The sequence below is a fragment of the Erinaceus europaeus genome, chromosome 20 (assembly GCF_950295315.1).
Source record: "Erinaceus europaeus chromosome 20, mEriEur2.1, whole genome shotgun sequence".
NCBI classification, from domain to species: domain Eukaryota; kingdom Metazoa; phylum Chordata; class Mammalia; order Eulipotyphla; family Erinaceidae; genus Erinaceus; species Erinaceus europaeus.
This window is the reverse complement of record NC_080181.1, coordinates 52,010,849-52,032,338: the sequence shown is the minus strand read 5'-3', so window position 1 is coordinate 52,032,338 and position 21,490 is coordinate 52,010,849. Positions and strand designations below refer to the sequence as shown.

The 21,490-nt window shown below is 51.8% G+C and overlaps 1 protein-coding gene across 4 annotated transcripts in view; it reads left to right on the top strand.

The window, feature by feature from the left end:
- SLCO3A1 (solute carrier organic anion transporter family member 3A1) overlaps positions 1 to 21,490 on the top strand; it is a 186,442-nt gene that overhangs the window by 153,639 nt on the left and 11,313 nt on the right. For all 4 annotated transcript variants that reach the window (XM_060179356.1, XM_060179354.1, XM_060179355.1 and 1 more), the window contains 4 exons: positions 4,945 to 5,109; positions 10,214 to 10,412; positions 11,166 to 11,304; positions 20,682 to 20,857. In XM_060179356.1, the coding sequence (XP_060035339.1) occupies positions 4,945 to 5,109; positions 10,214 to 10,412; positions 11,166 to 11,304; positions 20,682 to 20,857 (679 nt within the window). The remainder of the gene's footprint in view (positions 1 to 4,944; positions 5,110 to 10,213; positions 10,413 to 11,165; positions 11,305 to 20,681; positions 20,858 to 21,490) is intronic.

Below are 21,490 nucleotides of genomic sequence, written 5' to 3'. Positions count from 1 at the left end.
GGGGCCGTCTCTGAGTGGGGCTGGGTGGAGCACGGCTGGTGCTCTCAGAGTCCGGGAGGAATTGCTAGTCACTCTGTCATCGCCTCCTCTTTCCAGCACTGAACATACCTGACATCTAAGCAGCCTGGTTTGCTTAAAAAGTGAGTTACTGAGGGGACCTCAGAGGGTCACCCTAGCAAAGACCTTGGGACTAGCCCAGGCCCCCATGGGGAGCAAACAGCACTCTCTGGAGAAAGGAAGGCATTGTCTGGAGCATCTGAACTTAAAATCCATCTCTGTAAGTTCCAGAATGCAAGAATGCATGGATAGACAGGAAGTATGTGCTCTAACGTTTCCTGGGCTTGATCGTACAAAGTGTGTGCTTAATCAGAGCCCCCCCCCCCCAAAGGCCCATTTCCAGTCACCCCAAGGTGGTCGCAGGGTGATGCCTGCTGCCCTAATAGCACAGTGATGCTGGACTGAACCGGCAGCAGTAAATGGGCTGGCAAGAAGTGGGCCTTGGCCGGTATGTGAGGAGAGAACCACTGTGGGTTCCAGCCGCTGTGCTGCTTCTGAGACAGTGATTCTGCAGCCCGTGCTGCCCAGCATCCCCAAACACCTCCCTCATATCTGGAGCCTTGAAAGCCAGGTGTGTGGGCACAGGGGAGCCAGCAGTGCTGCCCATAGCAGGAGGAGGGGCAGCTCAGATGGTCTGAGTGTTGCAATTTCTTCTCCATTTCATTTGAGCTTATGGCCAGGCCCGCTTCTTTGGCCATCATTGTCTCCAGCTAGCTCTGAATGCCAGAGACCCCAGGAGTGCTGGCACTTCCCAGAGGGCAGTGTCTTCTCCATCTCAGAGGCAGTGCCTCTAGCTGCTGGGGAGAGAGCCCCAGGGCCACTCACCTGGGAGCAAGTAGTCTAACCCAGCTACTCTTGACTGTCTCTACACTGCTCGCTCATCTCTGGTGCCTGATTCCATCCTTCCTCAGCAGCAGCAAAAGTGCGATCCTAGTTGCAGTGGCACTGGAGTTGGGGCCTCTTAACCTGGTCCCCTCTCCAACCCTTTCTTTCTCCTCTCTCCCTTCCACAGCTCCCCTCTTTCAAAAGGCAAGCCCCTGTCCCAGGGTCCTGCCTGCTGTGTTCCCTCCTGAGTGGGCATCAGTTGGACAAGGCTGTATTGTGATGTCTGCCAAGCCGCACAGGTGGGGCACCCTCAAACCTGGGTGGAGGGAGCTGAGGGCAGGGATGAGGGTCAGGAGGCAGCAGGCAGGGAGCCTGTGTTCCTGCTGTGCTCCCTCCTCTGATTCATTTCTGCCTTTGCATCCTCCTTAGCAAGTGCAAGAGGCCTGTGAGGTCTTAGAGGGCAGAGGCTCTTCTCCCTCCTCGAGGACCTGCAGGTTTTCCTTAGTGACCTCAGAGACCTCACCCTGCCCGTCCCCACCTGGCACAGCATCCTGCTGCTGCCAGCACTGTCCCAGGTGGTCATCTCTGCTTGCCGGCGACACAGCATGGCCACATCAGTAGGTGGGAGGCAAATAGTTAAGGGACACTAGCTGCTTAGTGGCCTGGTGTCCATCTGGGTAACCTCATTAGCCACTGTCTCCTTGGAAAGTTAGAATTGTATGAGCTTAACGATCTGTTGGAACGAAGGAGCTTGAAATGTCAGGATCAAACTAATTAACACCCCTTTATAAATCTGGGCTTCAGAGGGCAGGCTGAACCTTTGAAAAGGAGTCTTGTCTTGTGAATGCTCTAAGTTGTGGCAGTAACCCAGAGAGGAGGAAGAAGCTAGGAGGGGCCAGCTGGACACAAGGCAGCACTCATTTCTGGAGGCCCATCGGTTTGCTGGAGGGGAAAGAGGACATTCTCCATGTAAATAAGGCCCACTGAGGTGTCCTAGACCATCAGGCAGATGGTCCCAAACTTTAATGACTTTGATATCTAATCTAAGGCAGAATTAGTCTTTAGATACTAAGACAAAAGCAGGCAGGCTCCTATCTTGTGTCCCATTGAAGTGAAGTTATCTCTGGCTGGGTGTGAAAGCACTCCACTAACTGCCCTTGGCTGAGTGAGGACTCCCCTGATCTCAAGAACACTGGGGCCATGGTCAAGAAGAAGGAGAAATAGAGGCCCAAGTAGATAAGGGACCAAACCCAAATCCTCCTGGCCCAAGAGGACCCAGGGCCTTGCCCACCAGAGTAGGCCAACAGGTGGGGTTGCTACAGTCCTTCATCACAAGGAGGCGCTGTGACGCTCAGAAAATTCGGCCACAGCTCCACTTCACCATCACAGTGGGCCACACTCAACAGCAAAACGCCTCCACTCAGGGCAGTGATTTCTGAAGATGGGGTCTTAACTGCTCAGGGATTGAGCTGGTGAATGTTCACAGTACCCCGTTACCTCTGCTGTGCTTCTGTTTGTGGTGTTTGCTGAACAGTCCTACTTTTGAAGTGTTATGTAGCCAGCATTCTTCCTAATATTTGCTCGATATTTAATAATGTGGACTTAACAATGAAAAGATTCCCAACAGTAAAGCATCGGTTTTAAGTGTACCCACTTCTGGACATTTGAAATGACATTTCTAAGAGTCAGATTATCATAAATGCATGAAACCTTGTGAAAATTAAAAAAAAAAAACTACTTATCAAGGCCAGTACGCTTGCAGTAGATCCAAGCATAGATGTGTGGATTTAAAGTTATTTCCTCATTGTCTTTACTCTCACTCATAAGGTTTTCAAAGTCTGTTTTGTTCTTCATGTGTGTGCTTTTATTTAGCCCTAGAATTGCCTTCCTGAGGCTCCAGTAATATTAGAAGTCACTGCAGCTCACCCAGCTCTGAGGACTGTCTAGTTGTTTAGGGTCATGGGGATGGATGGCTTGACCCTGAGTCAGCCTGAGTTGCCAGTCATCTGAGCACCCACTTGCCCGTGGACTGGTGCCTTCACGTGTCAGTGCCCCTAGCTTCTACAGAGATTTCCATGTTCTAAAACTTGGTACCTTTCCTGGATAAATTTTAAGTTTGTGTATGTGCCAGCCCCTGACCCATTGTTCTGTCATTCTGATTTATCGGGGTTCTCTGTTAACATTATTAAGAACCTATCTGCCCCCTTATTATTTTGTTCTAATTAGCTGGGCCATTTGAGGTTCCATCTCCTAGGAGATGAGATTACACAATGTAATTAGCTCTCTTCTTGAGCACAGCTGGTTGATTCATCTCAGTGGAAGGCCCGCTAGACACCCTACTCACCTGTTTGTTGTGTCTGCCTGGGGCCCTGGCAGTTTTCCTAGACTAGGATTAGTCCTTGCTTTAGCTGGGGCTCGTCTTTATTATTTGCACGTACACCCCCAGAAACAAGGATGCCACCCAGCCAGTGCTGCAGTATTATGGCCATAGCAGACGTATATCCTGACATACCTTTCTGCCCACCACCTGCACCTTTACTGAAATAGACTTCTCTTTAAACGACTGCACTTGCTTTAACCAAGCATCATATGAAACCATAACAGCCATGAAACAGCACACACAACTGAGATAATCTGGTCAAAGACCATATAACAAGGGTTCTAATGGCTGGAAATGTCCAAGTAATATGATGGCTTTCAAGGGATTTGAGAAGAGAAGTGTCCCATTTCCTGAAGCAGCAATGTAAGAGGAAGTCTTAGTGGTTTACAAGACCACATATTTTGGGAGTCGGGCGGTAGCTCAGTGGGTTAAGCGCACATGGCACAAAGCGCAAGGACCAGCGGAAGGCAAGCACAGACTAGTTTGAGCCCCCGGCTCCCCACCTGCAGGGGAGTCGCTTCACAGGCGGTGAAACAGGTCTGCAGGTGTCTCTCTTTCTCTCCCTCTCTCTGTCTTCCCCTCCTCTCTCCATTTCTCTCTGTCCTATCCAACAAGGACAACAAGAATAACTACAACAATAAAACAACAAGGGCATCAAAAGAGAATAAATAAATAAATATTTTTTTAAAAGACCACATACTTTAAGAAAACAAGAGTCTAATAAATTACGATTGAAAGCCACGGCTTCACTCAGCTCAGTCAGTATTTAAAACACATCAAAGACCACAGAGCTCCTCTGAGCTGGGTCTGGTAGTGGGGAAAGGTCACCTGATGTCCAAGGAGTGGGTGCAGGAGAGATAGATCTGAGTGCAGCCTCCAGAGGAGAAGAGCCCAGGCAGAGACCTGGGAGGGGGCAGCCTGCAGGAGGGGCGGGCAGTAGGCTCCTGTGGTCAGTGGCCAGAGGCCCTGCATGAGGGCAGCCAGTTGGTGTGGCTGTCGACCAGCGTGCAGAGCTCAGCAGCTAAGTGACTGCTCTCATTGGCTGCCCTGTAGGGATGCTCATAGTGGATCAAAGGTGAGAACTGGGCCTGTGGTTAGGTTGCTCTTACCTTTGTACCCAGAGAGGGACGAAGCCATGAAGGGGAGAAGGTAAAAAGAGTGTGGAGGTTGAGTTCAGTGTGTAGCAGGGATAGCACAAGACTTTTCATTTCTTAAAACTCTGAAGACAAAAAATGTTTTCCTAACACATGTTCTGTTATTAATATCCATCACTGGTATATCAAGGTAAATGCTTACATATATCGGTTAACATAGTTACACATATACAATTCATCATCTATAATTAAGATGTTTTCCTTTTAAGATCCCTATCCTTTTTATTTTTTTAAAGCTGGAAATACTCTGTATCTGCTTAAAAAGTAGTTCATTGTAAAATAACTGGAAAAAGCCATGGTGTGGCCTCTTGTTTTAGTACTTGCCAGCCTAGTTATCAAACTATCTGCAAATGTTTGAAGCCAGACTTTTCACAGTTACAGGTGTCTTCTGCCTGAGCCTCTGACATTTTCCGAGGGTGGCAACTGAGATGACACCAGTGGGTCAAAATAAGATCTTGGGGGAACAGGAGGCCTGAGGGTTCCGTGAGTGTGTATCATCGTGGCTTTGCTCGCTCTCTCTCCCCACAGTGATCCCGAAGGTCACCAAGCACCTGCTCTCCAACCCCGTGTTCACCTGCATTATCCTGGCCGCCTGCATGGAGATTGCAGTGGTGGCTGGCTTCGCGGCCTTCCTGGGGAAGTACCTGGAGCAGCAGTTTAACCTCACCACCTCCTCTGCCAACCAACTGCTAGGTGAGTCTGCTCCGCCGTGCGAGGTCCGTGATATGGGGGACGGCTGCCAAAGAGCCCAGAGCGAGCTGCTCTGCACTCAGCATGTGGGCGTGTGCAGCAGGAGCCTCAAGGTTCTCCAGAGCCAGGTTTGCCCACCTGAGGCATTTGCTAAACGCATGTGGCAGTGGGAACAAGCAAACATGTAAAATGAACACAGGAAGCACTGACACAGGCCAGGAGGTCAATAGGTGGGTCTGAACTGGAGCATTTGGGGTTTGATCATGAAGAAAGTGGGGAAGTAAGGTAGAACTTGAAGGGCTTGCAGTTTGTACAGACACATGAATGAACATGTTTCTGGCATGAAACCTACAGTCAGCAATGGTGGCGGGGGGGCTCAGAAGCCATTCCTCTCCTCGTGTCCCCATGCCAGCAGTAAACACAGCTGGGAATCGGTCACTTCTCCCCAAGTTAAGGTGTGGCCTCACCATGCTTGCCCCGCCCTCCAGTTATTTGGAAGCAGCAGCATTCCAACACAAACCTATTTGTCCTCAGGAAAAGCAGCATTAGCTATATGGCATGAGTAGAGTGGCCTGACAGCAGATGAGGGGGGACTCGGAGTGACTCCCAGATCTGTGGTGTGGTCAGCTGGCGATGCCATTTGTGAACTGGAAGCAGTGGAGGAGAGTCAGACCCACAGGGAAGATGTGAATGAGTTTCTGTTGGCGGCTGCTGAGGGTGGGGTACCTGTGTGAGCTGGTCCTATGAACGTGGGGGCTGGGGTTACTGATCCCACATACAGCCAAAGCTTCATGTATGGGGGTCGGGCGGTAGTGCAGAAGGTTAAGCTCACGTGGCGCGAAACTCGAGGACTGGCGTAAGGATCCCGGTTCGAGCCTCTGGCTCCTCACCTGCAGGGGGGTCACTTAACAAGCGGTGAAGCAGGTCTGCAGGTGTCTGTCTTTCTCTCCCCCTCTGTCTTCCCCTCCTCTCTCCACTTCTCTCTGTCCTATCCAACAGTGACATCAGTAACAACAATAATAATACCCCAAACAATGATAAAACAAGGGCAACAAAAAAGAGGGAAAAAATGGCTTCCAGGAGCAGTGGATTCATGGTGCAGGCACCAAGCCCCAGTAATAACCCTGGAGGCAAAAAAAAAAAAAAAAAAAAAACTTCACATGTAACATTTAGCTACCCCCAAATTCAAATTCATAAGGAAGTGGAAATACAGTACAGTACTACACTGAACTTAGTGATACCAAAGATGACTTTGTAAGGATGAACGACATGGTTCAAACCTATGCTGTTCAAGGGCCACCTGTATTTGGTTACGATCCGATCTCAAGAACAAGATCTGTGATGGTGATATGTCTATTCCACACTGATATATAAATGGCAGTGTAATTTATGTGGGCCAATGTGTGAAATCTCTAGAGAAGGAGTAACATACCAACTGCAAGGAGACAGAGGCCACAGAAGTCTAAGCAGAAGCATCCGAAACAAATCCAGAAAGCCAGGGATTCAGGGAAGAGGCGATTCCATGAAGGCAGTGTCACAGGAGAGGAAGCCGGGTGTTGGGGGGAGTGGAGCTCAAGGCAAGGAGGGGACGCTTGTGCTCCCTGGGAACAACTGCTGCTGTTCCAGAAAGACCAAGGCGGGCATCTGGACAGAGACAAAAGGTTGGCAGGTGCTTCACAGAAGACACAGAGGATAGAGGATGGAGCCCTTGCCAGAAGAGCTCTTGTGCTCTGCAGATGCAGAGAAGGGGCTGAGTGAGGCCTGAGAATGTTCAAGTACAGTTGGGCAACTAAGAAATGACCCCACTGGCTGCCATGCAGGGAGTAAGTAGAGGTGGGCAACTGAGGGAGCCCACCCCATTGGCTGCCATGGAGGGAGGGAGTAGAGCTGGTGAGAGAGAAGACCTCATTGCTGCAGTGTAGGAAATAATTATACAGGACCAAGAGTGAAAATCAAGACCACAGCTAAGTTCTCTTGGTCACTCCCCAAATAAAAGCTTATGTGAGCTTTTACCAAGGAGTTTGCCAGAAGGGGAGCCCCAAAGAATTCTCTCTCACAAGTAGGACTTGGACCATCTGCTAAGGGAAAGGGGAAGGCAGTGTCTTCACATCTCCTTTAGTGCTTCTTGTTACTCACACCACAAAACCATCAATGCAGAAACACAAACCGTAACCCCTCCTGAGTCACACAAGGCACGTGGACACCTGCCCAGATGCTGCTCCACATCTAGAGGTCTGGGGATCAACAACCAGAACTCTGGTGTGCATGTAGGGGGTGTGTGCAAGGTAGTGGCCACTTGGGGAACTCTGGCACTGCCTGGTGAAGCTAGGCGTGTGCGAGAGCCACCGCCCCCTCTGCCCACGTGGCCAGCAAAAATGCACTCTTAGGTCAGTCTTCGTATCTGATGCGAAACTGTGTCCGTAGCAGCCCCTCACATGCATTACAGGTTGTCCCTACAGTGGGTAGTCACAGCAGGAGAGAGAGAGAGAGACAGGGACAGAGAGAGAGAAGAATCTTGATAGGTGTCCCCAGTGTGGAGTCAGACATTATACACACAGGAGGTCAGATGTGTTTCTATGAAGTAAATAAAGTGATGGGCTAGAATGCTATTACCTTTCAGGGAGGATAGCTGGGAAGGGTCACCGGAGAGTCTCCTGGACTTCTGGAAATGTTCAAGCTTGATCAGAGCAGTGCTTACAGTGTGAATACAGATACAGGAAAGCAGCTACTGTTAAGCTTTGGCATTTAACAGGATGTAATGTATCTTATTTAAAAAAATAGTCAAAACCTTCCTGTGATGATGTGACCTAATCACAGGAAGTATCCCTGAGAATCCCCAGGCCTTATCTGATACCTTTATTACTAATAACTCTCCACTACCTCTATTTCATGAGTATTACTTCCAAAAAGTATTAGCAAAATATAGTCATCGCTTCACCGTCAGGCAGAGCAGAGATAACACACATTGTTCTGTAATTAAAGTTATAACTTCTTCCTTAGACCTACAACCTCTGAGATTGTGCCCTCCAGCACCCAAAGCGTTTATCCCTCACCTTCTGGTTTCTTAGCTACTGCTCCCTAAGTTGATTACATTTGCACAATAGCTCTGACGTGGAGGCTGTGTTCTGTGTCAGGATAGACCCTTACGTTTTCTATCGATGGACTAATCAGTAGTCTTCAGAGCAGGTCAAAAAAACAATCTCGCTTTCCTTCACCTGTTTCTTTCCCAGTGACTCCCCTGTGTCAGAGCACAGGGGAGGGCACTTTCTCCACATGCAGCCTGGGCAGCCACCCACTCTTCTGCTGTCCATGCAGGAAGCTTGTGGGTACCCCCCTCTGGGTTCTCTGACTGCGGGGCAGGGTACGGGCCTTCAGGGGACAGAGAAAGGCACTGGGGCACAAAGCCTGGCCTTGTTGGGAAATGCCCCATCTATTGTAGCTCCTCAGGGCCAAGCACTAGGCCCCACGCGCCCTGCAGTACTCAAGACCACCCACAGTCGCCAGCAGATGGAGCCAGTTAAAAAAAGGAGTAACCAACCAGATGGTGAAGGGACTCGTGGCACTGATTCATGTGTGGAGATGAGGACACAGTCTACAGTTTCAGGGATGTCCCAGGCTGGTGATGACTTAGGGGGAAGAGGCTAGAAGCCTTGGCATTGCCATGGTTGCTGCCACCTCACCTGGCGTGCCCTCTGTCTTGCTAGGAAAGGAAACAAAGCCACCAGGGCTCTTTCACAGGGTCCATCCTCTTACCGCAGAGTTCACCCTGGAAGGCTCCCTGGCATTGTGCCCATGCTGCGCAGGCACCAGGCTGGGCAGAGCAGGTCAGGAATGGTTCTTGTCCTCAAGGAGGCTGCTGCTTACAAAGGGAAAGAGAGCACAAAGTAGGAAAACTGAAACTAAATGAGGCAACTTCAAATAGCAGAGAAGCCCAAAACCAGTAGGGGTGAGCAAGGACAGGGGTCCCTGTGTGGGGTGCAGAGACTGCTCAGAAAGGGGGTCTACACAAGCCTCTCTGACGGGACTTGGGGGCAAGCAAGTGCAGAGACTAGGCGCTGACTGGGACCAGGGTGACCAGGGTGGGCACAGAGACTCAGGCACAGGGCCACAGAGATCCTCTCCTTAGAACAGAGGCCGGGGCATGACCAGGTACAAATACTCGAGGGTGCCAGATAGCACCAGTGTACGCGCGTGTGTGTTTATATATGTGCACGTGTGTGTGTAGGTGTTCCAGTGTAGTGCCAGGATATAAGCACAGTGCCTCCCAAAGGCACAGCACTACCAAGCCTCCTCCTTGGCAAAGTTTTAATTCTGCATTTTGAGAAAGATAGAAATACTAAACTGCACTCCTCTGGTAACATCCATGGTGCTCCTGTGTGGTGCAGGGGAAAGAGCCCCATGCATGGCCAGGCGTGCCCTCCATGGGGTGAGCCATGTCCTGGCCCCCGCTGTGTACTCTGAAGGGCCTCTTGCAGTCCCCTGGCAGAGCACAGCCTCCCTGGTCATGCCTCTCACACCCTAATCGTGAAGGACACCCGCATCTATGTGGTCAACTGGCCTCAGGTCTCTTGATTGGCAGAGGGGGCGGCTGGACAGCTGAGATGAAGTGACTCAAAACAGAGCAAAACCACACTGGCAGTCAGAATACAAGTCTTGGGTTCCCTCAAAGCCCAGGAATCTGGAGCAGCAGGCTTCTGGGCCTTGCTGAAGCTGCTTTGCTGAAGCTATTTCTAAGATTATGGACACACAGACCGCTGCCCCTCCTGCCAGCTGCACTGTCCGCCCTCAGCTGAGGCCTTGCTTAGAGCCTATAGGCCCAACCCAGAAGGAGAATGCCCAGAGGGTCTGCAGCCACTGTTTATACCTCCTGGCTGCACAGAGGGGCAGGCCTGGAGCTCAAGGGCAGAGCTCCCCCTATTAAAGTGCCCAATGAACAGTACTGCTCTGCTGTGCTAATGGTGCTGAAATATGCCCCTCCCCCAGCTGTCCCCAGCTGGCATGTGACCCATGAGGGCCCTGTTAGCGTGACACACACTCACACTTAGACTACTCACCTGCCTTGCCTGCTCACACCTCCCCTCTCATCTCCCCCCCCCCCCCCCCCCAGGGATGACGGCCATCCCGTGCGCCTGCCTCGGCATCTTCCTGGGCGGGCTCCTGGTGAAGAAGCTCAGCCTGTCTGCCCTGGGGGCCATCCGCATGGCCATGCTGGTCAACCTGGTGTCCACAGCCTGCTACGTCTCCTTCCTCTTCCTGGGCTGCGACACAGGCCCCGTGGCTGGGGTTACTGTTCCCTATGGAAACACGTGAGTACCGCAGGGCCTGCCTGCAGTGGCCATGCTGGAGGTGGGGTGGGCAAAGCCAGCTCTCCCGTGGTGTGTGCTGGCTGGGCACGTAGCTCCTCGCCCTGGCTGTGCCCATGCAGTTCTCCAGAAACCCCGTGAACCCCGTGAGATTAGAGGCAATGATACTGGCATTGTGTCTTGACTGCCCACCACGCAAATTGACAGCTGTCACCCCAAAGGGTTCCTCTGAAGAGACATCATTCTGAAGGGCTCATAACTCTAGGAGGCTTCCCTGGAAATATGATGCCCAAGGAACTGGCCCCACCTTGAGCTGCAGTTTGCTTGCTGCAGGTGCCAAAGAAAATGTAAAGCAACCTAGTGTTATTTTTTCCTGAGTAGTAGAATCAAACAGGTAGTAGTTTGAGAAGCCAGTCTCATCGCACTGGTGTTTAAAGTACCAGGAGGCTTTCTGCCAACCAAGGAGAGTCAAGCAAAGAGTCATGGGCTATTCCACACAGGGGAGAAGTGATGGCTGAGCTGGGGGTGGGTGCTAGTCCAGGGGAGATGGAGTAGACAGAGATGTCAGTCAGGAGAGGCATCCTGGAGGAGGAGACCCTGCCTAGAGACCAGTCCTGAGCCTTGCAGGACATAAAGGCTTAGGAAGGAAGGACAAGGAACGGGGTGCCAGTGCCTTGTAACAGCAGAGGGCTCTCATGGGGTCCTTCCAGAAACTGACCTTTTTCTGATGGACCCTGTGTTTCCTTTCATCTCCAGCTCGGCATCCGGTGCAGCCCTGGACCCTTACTCACCCTGCAATAAAAACTGTGAATGCCAAACCGACTCCTTCACTCCAGTGTGCGGGGCCGATGGCATCACCTACCTGTCTGCCTGCTTTGCTGGCTGCAACAGCACGGTAAGGGGCCAGACAGGCGGGCTGGGCACTGGGGCCGAGTAGTCGTCTAGACCCCAAAGGACTGTGGGGTGTGTGACTGTGCTTTGTTCTCTATGCTGGGACTCTGTCTCACTGGAGTTTTGCTCCAGTGTTGGGTCCTCCATCTCCCAGGTGGGAGGACAGTGTTCTTGCTAAATCAGACAGGTTTCTAGAATGTTCCTGGAGTGAAGAATGTAAAACTCAGGGGAAGATTGTAGTTCGCGAGCATCAGTGGAGTAGGGTAACCCAACAGGTGGTGGGCTTCCCATGGTCAGAAGTAACTGAAGAAAGGCAAGAAATCCACTAGTCAGGGCAGACCTCATCCAGCCTTGAAACTGGGCGGCAGAAATTTACCTTTTCTCATTAGTCCCCTTTGCCTCTGCCTCTGCCTCCCTGAAGAGGTTCCTTCTATTTTTCTGCCCTGTCACTCTACCTTTTGCTGACCCTTCTCTTCTCATAATGAGAACAGCAGGCCACCAGCCCAGTGCTTTCTGTGTCCTTAGCATGAAAACTCAATGCCCAGTAAGAGTCCCCTCCCCCACCCCCACACACCCCTGCTGCCTTCTGCAGTCTTGGTCCCTGGGATACTTGTCTCATCTCTGCTAAGTGAGCATGTTCTGATCTGAGTTTCCTGAGCATGGTGATTGTGTGAGGTGTCTGGGAGGCAGAGCCAGGCAGGGGAGGGGCTGGGTGGCTGCTTTCCAGGATCTCAGTGCTGGAATCGGTCTCCCCCTCCCCACATCCTGTGACTTAGAGGAACAGCGATTTCTCTGAAATAAGAATTGATCATTTATTTTCATTTTCAGAGATTTCAATTTTCCTTGCTCTTAACATTTATTTTCCTTGCTGGTTATTAATATTTTCTATAGAGAAAATAAATTAGCATGGGGGTGGGTGGGAAGAAATGGATTTTTCAAATTAGATGATGAAGCAATTTCTTTATGTGACTAGAGATGAATTTTTAAAAAGGAATGGGGCCTTGAGAATGGTTAAAATAAAAATACAAGCTATTATTTTTCATGGCAACAATTTCATTAACATCTTAATATCCAAAAGGCTGTATTATAAATTGGCGTCTATTTTCCTGTTAGAAAAATTAAGTGGACTCAGTGTAGACTGGTGGCTGGTGTCTTGAGAGCAAACAAGTCTCTGTTCTAGAATATTCTCTGACCAAGAAATGGTTGCATCTATGATCTAACATGGACAAAAGTTTGGTTTGGGGGAGCCTCCGGAAGCCCCAGTTGGTCTACTTGCTGAAAATAACAAGCTGTGGATGTGATAATCAAACAGACTGTCTTTATTTATTTATTTTCCTTTTTGTTGCCCTTGTTTTTATCATTGCTGTGGTTATTGTTGTTGTTAATGTTGTTGTTGCCAGATAGAACAAAGAGAAATCGAGAAAGGAGGGGAAGAGATAGGGAGAGAAAGATAGACACCTGCAGACCTGCTTCACAGCCTGTGAAGCGACCCCCCTGCAGGTGGAGAGCCGGGGACTCAAGCTAGGATCCTTACACCAGTCCTCGAGTTTCACACCATGTGTGTTTAGCCCACCGTGCTCCAGCCCGACCCCCAAAAAGACTGTCTTTGACTCCCTTTTGCATGCCATTTGTTCCCCCAGACAACTGCCTTCCCTTCATGTCACTGGGGCCTCTCACTGTCTGCGGGTGATAGACAGAGGTGAGGTTTTCCTCTCATTACAAGGCAGAGACTGAAAAAACACCGAACCCAGGGCTCACCGGCGGCCTCTGGACTCCCAGCTTCCAGCAGGTGCAGGAGGGAGTGGGGGCTCAGAGCCTCGTGTGTCCCAGGAAAGAGGCCCTTGTGGCATTGCCGTGACGCCTACAGCAGCAGGTTGCTTACCCCAGAGCCTGAGCAGCCTGCTGCCAGGTCTGCCATGTGCCATCGTGGCCCCCAGCAGTTTGGCCCCAAGTCAGGAATTCAGGCTGTCGTTCAAAACTGAGCAAAAAGCAATTTCAGTTTCTTAAAATATTTATTTATTTTCCCTTTTGTTGCCCTTATCGTTATTAGTGTTGTACTTATTGTTGTTATTGCTGCCATTGCTGTTGGATAGGACAGAGAGAAATGGAGAGAGGAGGGGAAGACGGGGAGAGAAAGACAGACACCTACAGACCTGCTTCACCAGCTGTGAAGCGACTCCCCTGCAGATGGGGAGCCGGGGGCTCAAACCGGGATCTTTACAGTGGTCCTTGCGCTTTTTGCCACGTGCGCTTAACCCGCTGCGCTACTGCCCGACTCCCAGCAGTTTCAGTCTTTTAGAACTCTGCCACAGCGTTCTGTGAAGATGCCAGACATGGAACTATATTCCTGGTGTGTGTGCTCCCCCTCCTTCCCCTAGTGCCCACACTAGTCAGCAGCTGTAGGCTTCCTCCTCTCTCAGCAACGTGTGCCACGTGTGTGTTTACTCCTCACAGCCCTCCTCCTGCCATCTCTGTGCTGGGTCGTCTGTATGGTGTTGCTAGTCCCGGCTGGTGGGAGGAGCAGTGTTTTGTGCTCATTGTGGACCATACTCTGTGTCGCCCGTAGCTGGGTCTGTCTATGCTGTGACTGCCGGCTTGCCAGGGAGGGCCCTCCATGTACTGTGCTCTGCAGGTGTGGCCACCACTCCCCACCCCCAGCAACACTTGCTCTGTGCTACTTCTTGGCATTCCCCACACTCCGGCTCTCACCTGCCCCTGAACCTTTGCAGGGACGGCTCCTCTGGTCAGAGGGAGGCTTCCTGAGTCAGCCCTTTGGAGCCTGCTACCCAGCTGCCTCTCTAGCCAACTGACTCCCCTGTGCCCCTTCCTGCAGCTCTTGGCAGGACTCTCCCTGTCTAGGGAGGCGCTGGTGTGTTCCTACAGCTCCCTCACTAGCTTCCAGTGTTCAGGGATGGGGCCTGGGTTCAGGCACAGCTGCCCCAGGTCCTGCCCGGCCCTGGATAAAGGCCACAGGCTTCCAGAACACCCAGCAGGAGACTGACACCCCCGACCCCCTAAGCCTGGACAGTGACACAGTCTCATTGCAGCACTGGGCCAGCAGGTAAAGACTCAGCCCTTCCTTCTTGCCTCTCCCGACTCTTAACTCCCATCAAGACTGGTGGAAACTCCCCTAACTTGACTGGGTGTGAATAATTCACCAATCAGATCATCCAGGTTTTAAGAAGCTCTAATTCCCAGAAGCCAGTTCCCCATATTAGACTGAGTCTCCTGCCCAGGTTCAGGCTTTGTGTGTTTTCTCATTTCATGACTCCTTGAATGGTAGCCCTGGAAGTTTCCAGGGTTGCAGCAAGTTGACGATTTCTAATTCTTCTCAGTGCATATGGCCAGGAGGAGTGACAGAGGAGATAGCCAGTTAATTTTATAAGCTTCCTTTGGCACAGATAGATTATCCACATTGTTTCTGTACCTTTCACTCTCAGAAGTAATTATTCCAACAGGAAGCATGTTGCTGAATGCTGACAGTGCAAAGTGGTGCTCTCACAATGTGCTGAATAAAAGGGTGGAGGAAGCCCACGGCAGCCTCTTGCAGGGCAATGGGCACCAACAGAACCTTCTAGTACACGGGCTGTGGGCAGCAGATGTCCAGGGGGCACCTGTAATGCTCAGTAGTGGGAGTCCAGCCCTGGCTGCCCTGAGATCCTGGTTTTGTCTTGCAAAGGGCCCCCGGGGTGGGTGTTGTCAGCCCCTGAGTGTTTCATAGATGGGAGCTGGGCCCTGCAGACTGCAGTAGCAGCCAGCAAGCTCCCCATTGACACTTGCTGTTCCTGTTTTTCTGTGGAGCCAGGGGCCTCATGATGTGCATTTTCACTGCTCCCTCACCAATGTCACATTCAGACAGACTGGAGAGATCGCTAGAGCTTCCCCAGGTGCTGTGGCACCTCTCATGTGGTACCAAGGCCATGAATGTGGCATGTCACCAGCCCTTAGTGAGCTACCACTCAACCCAGGAGTGAGTTCTGAGAAGTCAGTTTTTCTAGAAACAGGTGTGCATCTGAGCTGACGCTGCACACTCGTCTTTTGATGTCCTATTCCTTCTCATTTTTGGCCCACCACTAGGTGCCTCTCCTCATGTCACAGCAGCAGAAGTCACTGGTGGTGGAGGCGCTGTGACCCAGGCGGGCCAAGGGCAGCAGTCAGCCAAAGCTGAGACATGCCCCGGTGGTCTCCACACCTTTCTGTAGCCCCCGAGACTGTGGAGCCACAGCCCTGCTATGGCTCTGACTGAAACGGCCATTCCTCTTCCTGTTCAGAAGGGTCTCTGGTCACGGCCTTCTGGGAGGCACTGCCCCCCGGCCACCCATAGAGAAACAGAATGGATTCAGTGGGAGCCATGCTGACCAGGGTGAGCTGAAAGGGGTCAGTTTCATGTAAGGGAAGCACCAGAGCAGCGGCCAGCCTGCCACACTGAGAAGAGCAGACGGCTGATGGATGGCCCGTCTACGAAAGACAGGAGCACAGATCTGTGGTTGTGGGGAAGAGGGAAACACCGGATGGATGGGCTAGTCCTACAGACGACTGTTGCCTATTAGGGCCCCCATACTTTCTAAATGGTTTTCAGTTAGTGTGAATTCCTGTTCCAAATTTTAAAATAAAAAAAAAAAAAATTGGCCACCAGGGAGGGCTCAGTACCAGCACTAGAAATCTGCTACTCCCGGTGGTCAGTTTTCTTTCTCTCTCTCTTTCATTCCTTCCTTCCACTTTATTTGAAAGGACAGAGAGAGACACCCGCAGACTTGCCTCACTGCTTGTGAAGCTTTCCCCCACAGGTGAGAAATGGGGGCTCAAACCTGGGTCCTTGCACATGGTAACACGCACTCAACCAAGTGTGCCAGTGCCTATTCCCCAAAATTGAACTTTTAAAAACTATAGTTTTATTTAGGAAAAAAAAAAAGTGCTGCTAAAGCTTGTGCTTCTGTGCTGAGGAGCAGGCAAGTAGGAAGTGAGGCCTGGCAGAGGGGCCATGGGGGGGGGGTGTCTTCAGGAGGGGCAGCGCCACCTTGTCAGGAAGGATACTCCAGCCTGGCATGGGTTAGGGTGGTGTGGAGGCAGGAACCTTCTCGTAAGCAGGGCTCTTGTCTGGAGGGAGATGAGGACCCAGTGTACGCTCAGGGCGGCATCCTTTCGGCATCCGTTCCTGCTGAGTTTGGGGGACCTGGCTGCTCCCCGGACAAGTCCTCTCCCCACATTAAAAGTTACTGAGATGAGAGGGGGACAGAGGACCTGCCTGTGTCCAGACCTTCCCTCCTGGATTGTGGCTCCTCAGCCATAGTCCCTGCAGCACTGTGTGGCCTGTGGAGTCTTTGTGTTCAGTTCAGAGGTGCCGGCAATAGCCTCCAAGCTGGGCCAATGAGGTGAGGTGAGCTGGCTACAAAGGGAAGGTAGTAACTGTCGCAGTGCATCAGGGGCCTCTCGCTGCGTCACAGGACCAACCACAAAGGTCCAGGACACATTGGCTGAGGCCGTCATTCAGAGACGCACATCCCAGCCTGTTGTCATGGTGTCTTGGGCCTGCTACCTGGGGATGAGGATGGGAGACCCAGGCCAGACAACTTTATCTGCCAGTATTTTCCAAACACAGCTGACAAGATTTCATTCTAGTAGTTTGAGCTATCATGACAGTGTGCTTATGATTCCCTTCCTCAGTTAAAAATTACACCCAAAATTCCAGAGCATCTTTTTCTATTTTTATGGTCTCCAGTCTTATTGTGAGAACAGAAACATTTCTCAGTTTAAGTTAATGACTGAATGAGAAGTAGGAGCATAATTCTTGGTGGCAATTTTTCTCTCACTGATTTTGTTTTTTCATGTTTTCGAGTTTTGAGGTTGTTGTAATAGCCATGAGTTTGGCTTGATTTGAGAAATCCAGCTGTATAAACAGGAGCAAGTGGAAATCTCCTTACACATGCACGCTTCAACCCCAGTGCCTGTTGAGTGGGTAGGGCCTGGAATTCGTTTGTCTTTTTTTTTTTTTCTTTTTGTCTCTGGGATTATTGCTGGGGCTCAGTGCCTGCACCATGAATCCACTGCTCCTGGAGGCTTTTTTTTTTCCCCTTTTGTTGTCCTTGTTGTTTTATCGTTGTTGTAGTTATTGATGTTGTCCTTGTTGGATAGGACAGAGAGATGGAGAGAGGAGGGGAAGATAGGGAGAGAAAGACAGACACCTGCAGACCTGCTTCACTACCTGTGAAGCAACCCCCCTGCAGGTGTGGAGCTGGGGCTTGAACCAGGATCCTTACTCTGGTCCTTGCGCTTCACGCCATGTGCACTTAACCCGCTGCGCTACCGCCCAACCCCCGGAACTCGTTTGTCTTACAGCCTTCGGTCGCGTGCTGCAGCTTGTCCACATGGGGCTTTGTTTACAACTGAGCTGGAGCTGTCTCTGTGTTATTCCCTAGAGAATTCATTCCAGCATGTGGGCTCTTGCAGTCCACATCTTTACCCAGGGAGGGCTCAACTGTGTGCAGACTTGGCTTCCACCATGTCTGTCCCTGGGCAGGCCCACCTGTGGACTGGTTCTGGGCTGTCTAAACAGTAGGCTTTCCATTTCCTTCATCAGAAGAAAATGCATCCAAATCCCAGAGAGCTTTTTTGTGGGAAGAGAAACTCCTCTCAGAGCCAGAGCCAGTCCTGCTCTGTCCTCTAGGTCACCCTGGGTTTCGGAGCACTGTGGTCACAATTATCCTCACGAGCCACAGGGAGCGCCTGCTTGGGGCAACTGGATGCGGCTCTGCCAAGTGTCACACCAGCAGAGTCCTGCTCCCAGAGCTCTTAGCAAGTAGCAAATGGAGAAGCTATTCCAGGGTGGGAAAGTTGGATTTTCACCATGTCAGGGACCAAATTCTAGAGGTGGGTGTATTGGAGACTACCAAGGTGCATAGTATGACCAGACTACTTCCTGCAGGCCCTCGTGGCTGCTGGCAGTGTCCAAACTCCACCTGCTTGTCAGCTTGCCAGCCAGGACTGTCTTCAGAAAGGGTGAGGATCCCAGACTGTCAATCTCAATGGACTGCATTGCTCTCTCATGACCCAGCTTCTCTCTGTACTTTCAGGTTTCCTACCCAGAACTTTCCAAGTTTGGGGGTTCTCCCTTGGGTGCCCAGCTAATACCAGCCAAAGGGCTGGCCTAACTTGGCTTGGTTTCCATTGAGAAAGCAGTGTCAGACCCTCTGGGAGGGAGGTGTCTTTTCTCCCTGTGCTTCCTGGGGAGAGGAGCTTGAGGTGTGTTCTCCCCACCACACATGGTGTCTGGCCATTGGGTGCATTCAGAGTTCCCCTCAGCCACCACCCCCACCCCAGGCACCACCTGCAGTCCCTGTCCAGTGTCAGGATGGCGCCTCTAAGGAAACAGGAAGTCCTTGCTCTGATCACACCTCCCTATCCTCTTTCACAGCTCATCTCAAACACGGACTGTCTAGTGAGGAAGTCAGCACAGAATGCCCACAACTTGGCGGGGGGGGGGGGGGGGGGGTGTCCATCCCTGCTTTTCTCCTGGGCACAGCCTGTCGCTACCTTCACAGCTGCATGCTGGACCTGCCTGTTTCTGGCTTGGTGTGGCCTCACCTGTCCCCTCCCCCTGGCTGCTTGGCCCTGCCCCAGGCTCACTCCATTCAGGGGACGTCTGCTTCACGGACAGGTTGAGCACACGGGACGGCATGGAGCCCAGCGTCTAATTCTACTCCAGGCCTGAGGGCCTTGACCACAGCGGGACCCCAGGGGTGCTGTTTCAGGAGGGACCTGATGTCTCTGCGTGCTCTTAGGAAGCGTCTGGGAGGCCTCCAGAGTAGAGGTGAAATGTAGAGGTGTTATGAGGCCCTTAAATGGTAACACAGATGGAGTAGAGCCAGACCAGAGAGTGGGGAAGGTGCCAGCCTGGACACGGAAAAGGGGAGCTGGGTGCATGGGCTAAGAGACCAGAGAGGAGTTTCTAGGACTTGGGCTCCCTGCAGCTCCAGAGAGAACAGTGGATGGTGGGGTCCAGGTACAGTCACCTGGTGTGATCAATCCCTTCCATACTGTGGAGATGGAAGCTATGAGAAGACAGAGTGGGGGAGCTGAGGTGGTGGGTGAGATTGGGGTACAGAGCAACAGCGTCCTGTTCCAGGCAAGGCAGGACATGGCGTTCTGAGTGAGGGCTGGGGAGAAGTCCTGCTTCCTAAAGAGTCCCCCGCCCCTGCGCCCCGTACCTTCCAAACCGCTTGTGTCCCAGGGCTGTGCACTGAGACCCTCAGTGAAAACTGCACACACCTTTTCTGCAAGCCTCTTTGGATGGGGGGCAGGTTGGGCTGAGCCAGTTTCAGGGAAGAGCAGAGACATCAGCACTGGGTTTGAACAAGAGCTGGAAAATCTCCAGGCAGAGCTAAAAGGCAGAGAGCCAGCAGGCCGGGCCTCAGCACTGGCAGACAACCCCCTGGGTGTCCGGATGCTGTGATGAGCCACCCCCAGAGACACCCTGTGCAGGTACCCCTGAAAACATCCCGCACAGCTTTGGGGGTTCAGAAGCTCTTGCTGTGGTCTGTGGGGAAAGGACAGAGGGTGAGGGGAGAGGATGGAGGAAGCCGCTGGCCCCTTGGTGGGGTATCTGGGTTGCGCCCTGCTAGCCCGGCCTGGGGAGAAAGCGCTGAAAAACGTTTGGGATTGTTTTCGTGCTGTATTCACTGAAGGCCTAGGCACTGTTACTACTGAAGCTTAATTGGCTGAAGGCTTGCTGCTCTGCCTCTGCCATCAGGGATTCCTGGGAGCGGGGGCAGCTGGGCAGACTCCACCCTGAGATCAAATAGAATGCAATGGCTTCCTCTCTCTCTCTGATCGTGTATTAATACATGCAGGTCCCTGGGCTCCAGCTCTGCTCCACCACCCGCTCCAAGCTCCCCGAATTCCCTTAGCCCTCTTTGCCTTCTTAGCCAGTTTAGAACACCCCGTCCTCCCCCAGCACGTCCTTTGTCACAAGTGCCACATTCGGCACTGAACCAACAATGTGCAGGTTACCTGATTTACCTCTTTTAATTCACCTCAGTGTAATTATGACTGCATAAAAAAGAGGACAAATTGGCGAGTAATTAGAATGTTAATTCGGCAATGTTTTATTATGTTATAGAAGCACAATTTCCCCTCTAATTGTGTGTGTGGAGGGGGGGCACTGCTTACTGAGGAAATTTTGAGCGTGGAAAGGAAATGCATGAGAGACGGGATCAGCTCCCCCACCCCTAGTTTCCGTGTCTGTGGATGTGTTGTGCAGCTCATTTATCTGGGCCCACTTCATGGAGCAGATGCATAAAGTAGACTGTGACAACTCAGCTGACGCGTGGCTGGGGGATTAGAAAGCAGAGATGCCCCATTTAAAGGACAGTGCTTGCCTTGCAGAATCTCACTGGCTGTGCGTGCCTCACGACTATCCCACCCGAAAACGCGACTGTGGTGCCTGGGAAATGCCCCAGCCCTGGGTGCCAGGAGGCATTCCTCACCTTCCTGTGCGTCATGTGTGTCTGCAGCATGATCGGGGCCATGGCACAGACACCCTCTGTCATCATCCTCATCAGGTAAGCTCAGCCAGACCCATGTGTCTGCAGCTGTCCTAGAGAACTTCTGCCTCCCACCTAGACACACAGCACGAAGGGCCCTCCCAGGAGCGCCCTCTGCAGGAGAATCTGGAAGGGACAGACTGATCGTTCAAATAACGTGAGAGTAGTTAGGACCTGCTGGTTTCTCACTCTGGGAGCAGGGGTGCCCTGCAAGCCTCCTGCAAGGTTGTGGGGTACACTGATGGCTTGAGGGGCTGAGGCAGTGTCTGGTGGTGCGTGGACAGTGAAGGAGACTGTCCTCAGACATGAGGGGCTAGTGAGCACCTGCGATGGGGTGACTCTCTCTCTGGGTTCACAGTACATTAGACATTACGGTTGTGGCGCTTTGTGTAAGGTCCTCAGAGGTAAGGTATTCCCTCCCACATCCCTTCTGAGCCAGAGTTGGGACACCAGTGAGATAGTGCAGCCGCTGGGACAATTGCATGGGACCCCAGAGGCTGGGTGTGCCCAGGTCTCGGACTGCTTCCTGCCCTGGGGGGTCCTCAGGAAGAGAATTTATACAGAGCACCGTGGTTTGGAGCAGGTTGCCAGAAAAGCCTGTCAACAAGCTCAGGGCAGCAGTAGCCACTTGCATCTGATGCTCGGTAAAAA